This window comes from Magallana gigas, chromosome 9, assembly GCF_963853765.1.
Source record: "Magallana gigas chromosome 9, xbMagGiga1.1, whole genome shotgun sequence".
NCBI lineage: Eukaryota > Metazoa > Mollusca > Bivalvia > Ostreida > Ostreidae > Magallana > Magallana gigas.
This window is the reverse complement of record NC_088861.1, coordinates 2981590-2994128: the sequence shown is the minus strand read 5'-3', so window position 1 is coordinate 2994128 and position 12539 is coordinate 2981590. Positions and strand designations below refer to the sequence as shown.

Below are 12539 nucleotides of genomic sequence, written 5' to 3'. Positions count from 1 at the left end.
AGAGCAAACAGAATGAGATGGAAAATGTGTCAGTAATTATAAAACAAGAGGCCAATTGGCCTTAATGGTCACCTGAGTAGCATATATCCCATACACAAACTTGTCATGGAGTCTCATATATGCATCTAATTCATAAGGTTTCATACTGGAGTAGAAAAATTATAAATTTCTAATGACGACCACATTTAATTAAAAAAGAACTGTGAAACCTATAATTTTGGTGAAAAACTAAAAGATCTGGTCTACAAAATCATGAATTCAGTTTTCCTTTTAGATGTGTGGGAGTAAAGAAGATAATTTTTTAACGTTATATGCATTAACATCTATACATCCATTTTGGCCCTGCCCTAGAGTCAAAAAGATTTAATACATTTTTACTATTTGGCCATATTGGCCCCACCCTAGAGCCTGAACCCCTGACCGAAGGGCCAGAAATTTCACAATTTTGGTAGAGGGCCTCATGGACATCATAACCATGCAACCAGTTTTTTCCTCACATGCGTGGGAGTAGAGAAGAAGATTTTTGAAAATTTGGCTTTTTTTGCATATTTGGCCCCGCCCATGGCACCCCAGGGGTGGTAGAGCCATAAATTTCACAATTTAGATTCTTCTTACCATAGAGATGCTTCACACCAAAAATGGTAACAATTGGCCTGATAGTTTTCAAGAAGTTAAATATGTAAAATTGTTAACGCACGACGACGGACGAAGACCAATTGCAATAGGTCACCTGAGTGACTCAGGTGACCTAAAAACAAATTTTAGCACTTTTTCCTACTCATATAAATACAAAGCTGAAATTTATCGCTTTATGTATTTATGTTAAGAATGATATTAATTTCTTAGAAGTTGGCAGCAGAACAATACCATTTCAAGAGGTAAATTAATTTTATAGTACATGTAATTATGCATTGTACTCACTGTTGAAATCAAAGGAAAAGTTTTTATCACATAGAGGAATTTCTTGATTTTTCAGTAAATGAAGTCCATCATTTGTTGGAATACAGGTCAAATGCCCATCAAAGTCAAAGCAGAGCAGTATCTTCACATCCACAATGAAGCCTTTGTTTCCCTCCATTTGGTCAACTCTATAACTGAAAATAATGGGAGACCACCTATACATGACATTACAAATAAAATTCCGTATATCAGAAACTTCCATGGTATTTGCTAAGTATCAAAAACTTTTACTACTGGTTTATAATTTTTTTTTTTTCTTTTTTACAATTCTTCCTTAAAACTTACTTAATTTGAACTGGGGATGGGTTTCCTGACCCAAGAGACAAAGTATGTTGTTTCCCTGCAAAGTTACATATACTCACAGAATAATACATAAGTACTATGATCATTATTGAAATTTTCAAGGAAAAAAACACAGTAACAGAGAAAACTCTAACCAAATTCATATTCCAACAGATGAGTCTTTAAAAGTGTTTTCTTCCCAAAACCAATGTCCAGGAAGAAGTCACAGGGGTCCAGTTTGAACCAGAATGGGATGTTCTTTGTGATTTTACTGTCTCCTAGTGGTATGTTGAAGGTCAGTTGTAGACAGCAGTCGATTCCCCAACAGTTAGCGGGCTGTTCACACTTCACCATGTCTCTTACAGCTGCTGGGAGGTTCTTTTGTACATCAAACTCAGCTGGACAGTCTGTGCACCAAATGTAAAATGTATTACACATTTAACATATCTGCTGGCTATTTAGTCATCCATACAATGTCATTGAAAATACAGTATGTGAAAATCTCTACTTTGGCGATTTGCTAAGATAATGCATGGGACAGAATGCACCTAAGGTTAAGTGAATAAGACAACACATTTTTTTAATATGAAACCTTTTCCAGTAAAATGGGTTTATCCCCCTTTACCATTGTAAAGATTTACAATTTTTTTTTTCAATTAGCTTACCATCTGGAGTAGGGGGTATAATAGGGCAAGATCCTGATGTTATTACATCCTGAAACAAATCCAAGTGAAATAAAGTTAGGAACATTATCTTTTTCAAGATCTTGAAGTATTTATCCTCAAAATACTAATCATTAATTATCATGATCTTTGCATGTACACGTAGCCCACATTTATCACATCTTTTGAAAATCATACGTTTTTTATACAACTTAGTATGATGATTCAAAAAGAATTCTTAAAATCACTGTTTATATGAAGTACTTAAATATAATTTCATTTTAAATGACTTCCAGAAAAAAAAACATAATTGTAGTTAAAATTAGCACAATTTCAGATACCTTATGGAGCAAAATTTACAAGAAATCATCTATTAACTTGACAATATCATAAACATGTATAGGAAATTTCAAAATAGTATGGTTCAGGTTCCAACCAGTGAATGGTTTTTGTACCCTGATGTGTGCTGATAATATGATTACTTATACATGTAAAATAATCAATGAAAAAAATTATAATTATAGTCACATAAAATTTAATTATCAATTGAAAAATAGAATCAATTCCTTTCACAAAAAATAAATATTTAAATCCCATGCACCTTTAAAATGATAGATTCGAATGCCAAATGAATTTTTAAAAATATTTTTTATCAAAATCAGTAAACAGAAATTAAACTTACATGCAAATCAAGCTTTTTCAGAACAAGTTCAAAAGCTTCTTCGGTCATCTTTCCTCCGATTTTCTCCAAAAGGTCAGCAAATGAACCATCACCTTTATCAAATTAAACATTAAATTACTGTGAGTATTAAAAAACTAATCAATATTCACAGTAATACATGGCATAGGCAATAAATTGTTCATCAGACCCAACAAAATTACGACAAATATGACAAAAATAAAATTGTATGATCTCAAATCTACGTACATGCATATTAAGATCAATGAGCAAGCATCTACTACCTTTATTTAATGCAGACAAAAATATCCTCACAGCTCAAAAATGAAAACATCGAATTACCTGGGAAAACAAAGTCTCTGCAAAGAGGAATAGGGATCTTTACATCAGTAAGAAGGTAGCCATCTAGAAGGCAGTCTGCAGGGGGAGACAAACAGATGACTGGTCCAAACTTCAGAATGAACACTCCTTCATCAACATCTCTATCTATGTTGTACCTATACATACAAAGAATCAAAGGTTAGTGCATGTACAAGTAGTCATAACTGAAACAGAATTCTTTTATTTCAAATGAAACAGGACTCATTTATCATTACAATGTACTTACATTATTTTCACATTTGAACTTATTTCTGCCATTTCATCTGTGCCTATATTCATAAATGAATGAAATTTTATATACTGTAAATTTATTATAAATCAATTACAATTTCTTATTTAAAAAAATCAGATTGTCAAACTTAGTTCTTTATTTTTAAACTATTTTACTAATTACAGGACATGTATTTTAGTCAGTTACAACAATGATCAAAACTTCCATCATCACATGATTTGAATATATTCTAAAAATATTTACCCCAATCGTAATTCAATAAAACTTTGGTCCATATGTATTTTTCAAATCCTATCTGCAGTATAAAACTGCAGGGATCCAATTCTATGAATGCTGACAGCGTTTTGCTGAAGTCATATCCCAGTATTTTAACATTAATGTCTGCCCACACATCTATCCTCAAGCAGTCCTTTTGTAGCTTGTAATACAATATGTCTGATAGGCTCCCTTGTAGTTTTCCCAAGGTAAAGTTGGCACATGCTAAAATTTCATAAAGCAAAAAAAACACTTCAGTAAAAATGATTTTTACGACAATCTTAATCAATTCGAATTAATTCTATTCTGACAAAAGAAGTTAAGGAACAATATTTTATGGGACACATTTTACGTACATTTCCCTCAACAGAAATCAGATTGTAACTGAATATATTTTTAATCAAAAGACGTTTATTTAAATTTGACGAAATACATGTATGTACACATCTAGTATTTAGACAATTACATGTATACAGATTAGTTTTTTTTTCAGCAAATAATCAATAGCCTTACTGAGATCATCCTGTGTGAGGCGTCCATTGAGCTCTGATCTCAAACCTGTTGTGGATAAACCTCTTAGTTCTAACTCAGACGTAATCTGTCCTAATGTCATCTTTTCTGGCTTTGGCAATGGAATATCTTCATTTAGCATGTCCTGATAAAGAATATCATTGAAGTCAACATAAACAAGATACTGTAAGTTATACATGTATATATTAATTATATACAAACAGTAGCTGGAGTTTTATCTTACAATAGCTAATTGGTGTACATGCATTCAGCATTATGGTGACTGTTTCAAAGGATCCTTCAATGTACATAAAAAGCTATGACCAGCAGATTTAGCAAAACTGACAGTTACATTAATTTTTAAATAATTGTATATAATTATATAAAAGTATATTTTTACCTTTGCAATTTTTAACAACTTCAGGAATTCGTCAATCAGCTGTGATGTGACTTGTTTGATTACAGATTTTCCTTGTTCTTTAATCTTTCTATACAGAGCTTCTTTCGAAAATAAACTCTTGAAATCCACTAAAAAAACCAGCAGAATGAAACTATAAAATATATAATAAACATGTAATGTTATAATTATTGTATACAAATTATAGCTTGTAGTTCATAGAAACAAACTTACCAATGTTAAGTTAAATAATCTTTAAAACAAATCAGCATGCTGAATAAGCATTAATTTTTATAATAATTAGTACATGCAAATTCATCATAATTGAAATTGTGACCATTTTAATATGGGCAATTTTAGTAAGGTCATCAGGATGCAAGAGATTTGTAAAGGGCTATACTAAAAAGACCTTACTGTATTCAAAAATATTTTTGTCTCAACATTAAATGGTACGTTAAAAAAATGTGTTTTTCCTTTTCTTTTATTTTTAAAAAGATCTGCTTTGACCTTGATTTACATCTTTAATCATGGACATTTTAATGGTGAAATATATGCAAGATTTGGTCATGGAGGTAACATTTAAGAACAGGGATTTTCTAAATCATCTGTTATGACCTTGACCCTTAACCTGGAAAGTGATTGAAGGTCATGTAATGACCTTTACCTATTTACATTTTTGGGAAGGTTTAAGCAAGATTACAAATATATTTTGGACAAGTGATATCACTAATTTAACCATTTTAATGGATGGGTGGGTGGACCAAGTACTATATGGCACCAGCAGTATAAAGCAGTAATAGATTTTCTTCAAAATCACCAACCTTTTGGCCATACAAGTGTTCCATCTGCCATACAAGTGGGCACAGGTAACACAGCTTTGTCCAGCAAGTTGACGAACACCAAACAGTTATCTGTGTCATCAAAGCTACACAGACCCATCCCAAAGGTAGCCAGGGTTACATTCTGGTCCTTGAATATGCTGTACCTATTAAATGGTGGTGCAAAGCAACAATGAATTCACGGAGCATGAAATTTTATCCATATCTAAAGCAATGCGCTATTCTTCAGGAAAAGGTTAAATGTGTGATATCTTAATTCACAAAGACATGCAACAGCTATCCGATTTTATATAGATAATGAAAGGGATCTCTCAATTCTTAATGAATCAAATTCATTACATGAATTAAAAATGCAGTAAGAAAATCATATTTGACAGCACCTAAAATGCAAATACAAAAAAAAAAAATGATGATGTTTCTGAGTAAACATATTTAAGGAAAGTCATTACCTAATAGTGAAATCTAATCCTCCAAGAATATCCAGTTTATTTCCTGACTTCAATTCTCCTTCATAACCTTGTGATTAATCAAAGATAATGAATGATGTTAAAAAAACCATTAAGCAATATACATTTATATGTACATATAGTCTTATCAGTAATTCAAACACAGCTTTGCCTAAAAAGCATACCATCAAAATCAATGTTGGCTGGTATCTCAATAGTGTAAGTGTATGAATCAAGTCCAAGGGTGAACAGCATTTGAGGTGTGGCACAGGGATCAAAACGTGCCCACACTTTGAAGACTTTCATATACAGGGCAAATTTAAGGTTGATGCAGCATTCCAGTCCTAAACACATGCTGTCAAAGGTGCAGTAGACATTCTTTGGCATGGTGAAGGACAGTAGAGGGCAAGCTAGGTAAAAGCATGGTTTAATATATAGACTACACAAAGAACACAATATACAGATAAATAAAAAAATAAATATGATGACAACTTTATAAACAGACATAGAATGTCTCATTCATTATTTTGATGAGGAAAAAACAAATTAGCAGATCCATTACATTTGTCTGACTTTACGAGTCTTTCCACCAGCTGTTCTCTAGATCCCTTGGAGTCTTTCCCTCTCTCTGTCAGTTCATTCACTAGCTGGTCCTCTGTCATCTCATAGGGATTTCTACATGTGGTATTGTCGATAATGTCCTGATTTGATATATTTGGGAAAATCAATACATATTTCACCATTTCTGAGTTTTAACAAAGTGGTCCTACTTCTAGCAAACAACCTTTCATTTTACAGTTAATGAATTAGAATAGAAGATACATGTAATTTAAACATTCAATTATTATAATAGTTTAATATTTACCGTCTTCTAGATTTCAAAAAATGTACTTGAAATGTTTTTAATTTCAATATAAATTGGTGAATTCCAAATTTCAAATAAATTTTGAAATTAAACAATGATATTCTACAATGTCTAAGGTATCAAAAACCTAAATCATACTGCATAAAAACAAATATTGAAGACAATATACCTTTATTCCCCTCATTACTCTTGCCATGGCATCCTTGCTGGTTAGCATGTTAAATCTATCTAAAAATTCCATTATCGTTCCAAACTTCAGACGTCTTATATTAAATTTCTCTAAAAATTTATCTGCAGTCTTCAATAGCTGTGAAAACATTCCTGAAATCAAAAATGTTTCAAGGATGTTAAAAAAGCCTTTAGGTAGAATCTAGGTACAGCTGACTACATTTTTCCATCAATTTAAAGATTCAAAAAGTCTATCTAAGAACTTATTTGCATTACAGCGAATTACAGAATACCGGTAGAGTTTTCAATAGCTTGTTGGATTGCTCAATAGGGTATTCAATTTGGTCAGCAAGGTATCACATCAGGTTTAAATCTAGGTCCTGTGGTTACTCTAGTGTAGATGCTTATTTTGCACTCAACCCATTCATTTTACACAAAGAAAACCTCTAGAACACTCCCTCCTATTGTTAGCTATTCTATTCATAGACTTTTAAAAAGAAAGTTCACCTGGACAGCACTGGACTCTATAGAGAATCAATTCTGCTTGGAGTAATTTGAATTTTGTTTTTCAAAAAATGTAATTCAAAAGGCAGTTCTGAAGAAACAAACAAAAGAGACAAGCATAACTTAAAAAAGGAGGTATTTATCACTGCAAAAAATCATTAAACATTTTGGTTCCCTGATTTCTGGTGCATCTTACAGCACTAGGTCTAATATTTTTTTTTTGTGCTGACTGCTTAATTAGTTCAGACTTTTATAGCAGTAATGTAGGATAACAGAGAGAAACAAAAAGGCCCAAAACGTGCAAATGTTAACCAGATTAACTCACTCTATTGCTGTCATACCTGAGTAATCACATGACCTAGATTTAAACCTAATGTGATACCTTGCTGACCAAATTGAATACCCTATTGATCAATCTAGCAAGCTATTGAAAACTCTACTGGTATTCTGTAATTCGCTGTAACAATTTGATGATTCGTGTACATGTTTTTGCATTAATACATGTACCCTAAATGAGAATCAAAAAAAAAAAATTAATGTTTGAGTATGGAACTAATGTTTCTATGACAGTTGCATAAATATATATGTTTGACTACATCATAAAACATAAACCAATTGCAGTTCACTTTAAGTTAATACTAAACCATAAAATCATCAAGCATAAGTACATGCAATTCCTTTCAAAAATGGATTATCATCAAACATTGTCTTGTTTTTTCAAAACTGAAATAATGAAAGGAAAAGTACCTTTAGCTGCTGTAACAAGTGACCGTTTGGCGACTGCTGGAGATGTACCCATAATGGCAGTACACTGGCTATCATCTGTGTCAAAATCCAAAGCACTCCCAATACTAGACTGGACTTTCTGGAACAAGCCATCTGAACTACCTGGATATATCGGAAGAAAAAAATCATCTAAATGTTTTATAGACCAAGTACAGATAACAATTTGAACTTTTTATTCATCCTCACAGTTATAAGATTAGTGTTGCAATAGCTAGCCACATCTAAGAACATGTGACTTAAATGGAACTGGGAGACAAGAAATCCCAGTTAGCTGGCAAAGATTACTCCGATACCATTATATACCTAGAGAAACGAACAAATGTTGAGTAAATAACAAGGTTAACAACATACTTTTTATTGACACAGTAAAATCAGGATCACCACTGTTATCTTGAAAATCTTCTATTGGGTCTGCCTGTGCTGTGTTAGTTAGGGTAGGGTCTTTATTTACCTCATTTTCTCCCATCAAACCAACAATAACACCTGCTGCCAAAGTTTCAGCCTAAACAGTAGATAACAACACTTGTAAAAATAATTGGCAGCACTTCACCATCTAATATATATCTTAATACATGTATGTGCAATGTAATATTTTATTTCATAAAAACCATAAAAAAGTTAATGGATTATTGAGTGATCATTTAAATACTCCCATTTATATTATGTCCTATAATGGTACCCCGTTTTGTATTTTAAGAGAAGGTTTTTTGCATTAAAATGTGTTGACATGAAATGCTGTTGTTATATTTTTATTTTCATCATGTGCAGTTATTCCATATGGGATAACTGAATTATCCCATATGGGATAACTGCAATACATAGAAGTTTTACTGATTTATCCATCACTGCCTTTAACATAGGGGCAATAGAAGCATCATACAATGTAGGTCAAGAATTTTTGATGCAATAGAAAGCATGTTGTGTTTGGGGTCCAGAATATAGCTTAAATGGCTAAAAAAATCGACCAATAATTATCAATTCAAGAATTCTTCATACAAGTTATACATTGTACATATGAAATGCCTTGAAAATGAAATAATATTTGTGATGAAAAAATATTGAGATGTACCACTAGACTAGAAGTAGACGCGGTGTCCATTAATATGATTAAAGCATTTTTTAATCTTCTTCAATTTTCTGTTTATTCCCATAGTAAGGGCATTTGGCCCCCATCCTAAATGGTAAACTGATATATAAACACTGCCTTAGTCCCCGGCAATTTCCAGTCTCATGAAAGAAAATTTGACTTTTAATTCTCCATTGACTTTAACTTCACCCTTTCACCCTGACTTGGCAAAATAAAAATTTCTATTATTCCATAGTAATGAAAGTTATGGCCAAAATTACAGTTGTGAGTAGACAGAAACCTAATATATATAAAGCTTTCCAAGAGGGCCAAATACCTCCTGTGGAATCGTTTCTTGATAAATGCCTTGTCGATGATGTCACATTGATTTTGCTGATGTCACATTGATTTTGCTAAAACTTCTTCATGCCAGGGTGGGTTAGATGGATAGATAGGTGAACAGAAATAATGAATCTTACCCCACCCCACCCCCTTTTTTTTTTTTTGTAAAAAGCTAGTTTAAGATATTTTTTATATCAAAAGTAAAAATGAAAAATTTAAAAGGTAAATACATATTATAAATCAAGCTAATAATTTTTCCAAATTTAAAAGTATACTACCTTGTACACAAGTTTATAGTCATCACAGACTTGCTTCCACTTAGATACTTTTGGATAGATTGATTCAACATATTTGGTGGGATCGATGTAACTTCCACCATCTTTCTGCATGGCTAGATGGATATGGTTATCACAGTCAGATCCAGTGACTGTACCTATTGGCTGGCCTGCAGCTACCTAAAAAATACAATAGGCCCATGGACAATATTGCTCACCTTTCCAATAAACAGAGTCAAATTTTGACTCTTCTCTAAATACGTACAAGTAAAAATTTTATTTCCAATATTTCTTTGCAACTGAAAATCATTTTTATATATCCTAGCCTACTTCCACATCAATTTTAAAAACTCTAGCCTCCATTTTCATGAATTCAGAAGAAATTTCACTTGTAAGATAGGATAACCCATCCTATTAAGACCCTTCTGGGCATCATGGAGTTAATGCATAACTAAATTTTACATTTCATAATACTAATTGACTAACAGACATATGAGTAATCAGAAAACTAACTAGAGGCCAGTTAACAAGAAAAATCAGTGAATATAGTTGCTCCTTCAATCACATTTCATTCAAATAGCAAAGTCATTCCATAGATTTATTACTATTTCATTGAACTAAAAAAAAATGACAAAGAGATTTTATAGAGATAAGGAACTCCACTGAACTAAATACATGTACTTGTTTTAAGTTCTAAAGACTTACTGATCTGCCTTCCTCTGTGTCAAATATGGAAATGGGTTCAATGTTGGTTATGTATACTGTGATTCCTCTCAAGGAACCTCCTTCAGAACCAATTATAACGGTGTGTGAGTCTGTAGGATCCACAGTTATAGAACCAGCAAACGGAGCAACAAGCTTCAAATTAAAATGAAATTCTTAATATAAATCAACCATCTCAGTGTGTGAAAATAACTTTTTTGTACCACAGACAATCGGTCTATAACATTTTCTTTAAGATCTATGGACCTGATTGATTTGTAATGGACCACAAAAAACATCAAAAATTTTTAATGACCTAATCCTTGTTTTTTCATAATTTTAAAATAGCTGATTCATTTTTTTCCTATTGATTGCCGACTACTATAGATTTCCAATTAAATGCAAGGAATTAATATCCCTGTAAAATTGCGAGAAGCACATCTCGCAAATTTTAAAAATCTCGCTTTTATTTTTCGAACAATTATAAACTGCATGAAACTATGATAAAAATTCGGCATTTGCAATTTTATGTTCTCACGATTTGATGGAAAAACGGTTGAATCGCGGAATAAAGTACTCGTGAAAAATAAGGAATCTACTGTATCCGTGCTTTGTTTTTCCCAGGTCTAGTTATTTTTTTCATGTACCTGGTCTCCTCTGGCAGCAAGCAGATCGAGTCCTGTATGTCTGTATTCACTGCGCCCCCCTCCTAGGGATGAGGGATAAAAGCCACTGTCACATCCATCTCCTTTTAATCGACGATTGTTAGGAAAGTCTTTGTGGGCTTTTGGTCCAAAGATAGAATCAATGATTCCCCTTGCTGTATCATATCTACAAAACATGATTAAATAATAATATATACTAACAGACTCGTCATAAAAGAGTTTTTAGATTTACTATACCTTTTATTTAGAAAACAAAATTAGATATTAAAAATATTATTATTTCAAAATGACTTGGTAAAAAATTAAAATACAGTACCTATCAGACCAAACCTAACACCAGAGTACACCCCAACTAAACCCCAGGTTTACTTTCGGGGTTTACTTTTTTAAAATTTGTGTCCAGTTAGGGTTTACTTTGGGTCCACTCAGTGTTTACTTTTGGTTTACTCGCAGTTTTTTTTTGGGGTCCTATTTAAACGATGAAATGTGAAGCAGACAAGTCCTTTATCTTCTTATCTTACTACTTGCAATTCCAACCCCTTGTCTATTCAAAGTACACATGTAGCATCTGCCACAGGGGTCTACTTCTGATCGAGGTTTACTCTCCAGGTTTACATTGGGTTTACTCTGGGTCTGCTCTAGTAAAACCAGAAAGTAAACCCAGGGTTAAGTCTGGGTTTACTTTCTGTTAGGTTGGGTCTGATAAGTACTGCACATTCAATTTTTAAAAAATAAAATCAACAATGACCATGCCTTGTCTATTAATCCAAAGGACTATATATAATAAAGGTCAAATCTGGCCCCATGTTTAAACTTTTTCTAAAATGTGTTTAAGGTGTATCAAATAGTTTTGTTACTTCATTGAAAAGTTGGTATAAGTATACTTTAATTTCATATTTATCGCATTTTATTTCGCTCGCCAACATTTGATGCTATATTTTGCATTCAATCAAAATCAGTCAAATATGTACATTTTCCTGATCTTTTCCTTGAATGAGAAATATAGAGAGCAGCTTTGAACATGCAATCTTTTTTTTCTTCAGTTAAATGTATTAGTTTTGGATAGATAAATCTTTAATGAAAATATTTTGTCTGCCTTATGGTGGAAAAACTGTTGACTTTTGGATGTCATATTTCTGATTTGAGGTCATTTAGATCAAAATGAATACTGAGAAAAAACTTCAGTTGTACAAAGAAAACATACTAGTACTAGTCTATAACAGTAAAAATATGATGTTCATTTCAAAGGGGCCATTTATAGATTAGTTCTCAGTGATACAAGTTTTTCACAAGAAAAAATTCAAATTTACCCCTCTTTTAAAATAGTATAGGCATCTTTGATCTTTTGAATCAGTCCAAACAAATTGGAATATCGCTTCACAAAGTTATCTGCTAGTCCTAAAATATCATTGAAGGGATCCATCAAGAGTGCCTGGACAGTTTCCAGTGATTGTACTGCCTCTTGTCGGAGATCATTCTACAAGAAAATTGTTCATTAAATTGATCAAAACCTAAGTGAGTGC

The 12539-nt window shown here is 32.3% G+C and overlaps 1 protein-coding gene across 1 annotated transcript in view; it reads right to left on the bottom strand.

Annotated features, from left to right (window-relative positions):
- LOC105336697 (uncharacterized) overlaps positions 1 to 12539 on the bottom strand; it is a 70671-nt gene that overhangs the window by 30869 nt on the left and 27263 nt on the right. Inside the window, exons 23-43 of the mRNA XM_066071432.1 lie at positions 12327 to 12493; positions 10999 to 11182; positions 10355 to 10507; positions 9653 to 9829; positions 8318 to 8468; positions 7928 to 8068; positions 6678 to 6829; positions 6206 to 6344; positions 5829 to 6053; positions 5647 to 5713; positions 5180 to 5343; positions 4362 to 4489; positions 3965 to 4106; positions 3440 to 3676; positions 3191 to 3233; positions 2926 to 3080; positions 2587 to 2678; positions 1908 to 1956; positions 1398 to 1649; positions 1246 to 1300; positions 922 to 1094 (exon numbers count right to left, since the gene is read on the bottom strand). Coding sequence (XP_065927504.1) covers positions 922 to 1094; positions 1246 to 1300; positions 1398 to 1649; positions 1908 to 1956; positions 2587 to 2678; positions 2926 to 3080; positions 3191 to 3233; positions 3440 to 3676; positions 3965 to 4106; positions 4362 to 4489; positions 5180 to 5343; positions 5647 to 5713; positions 5829 to 6053; positions 6206 to 6344; positions 6678 to 6829; positions 7928 to 8068; positions 8318 to 8468; positions 9653 to 9829; positions 10355 to 10507; positions 10999 to 11182; positions 12327 to 12493 — 3046 coding nt within the window. The remainder of the gene's footprint in view (positions 1 to 921; positions 1095 to 1245; positions 1301 to 1397; positions 1650 to 1907; positions 1957 to 2586; positions 2679 to 2925; positions 3081 to 3190; positions 3234 to 3439; positions 3677 to 3964; positions 4107 to 4361; positions 4490 to 5179; positions 5344 to 5646; positions 5714 to 5828; positions 6054 to 6205; positions 6345 to 6677; positions 6830 to 7927; positions 8069 to 8317; positions 8469 to 9652; positions 9830 to 10354; positions 10508 to 10998; positions 11183 to 12326; positions 12494 to 12539) is intronic.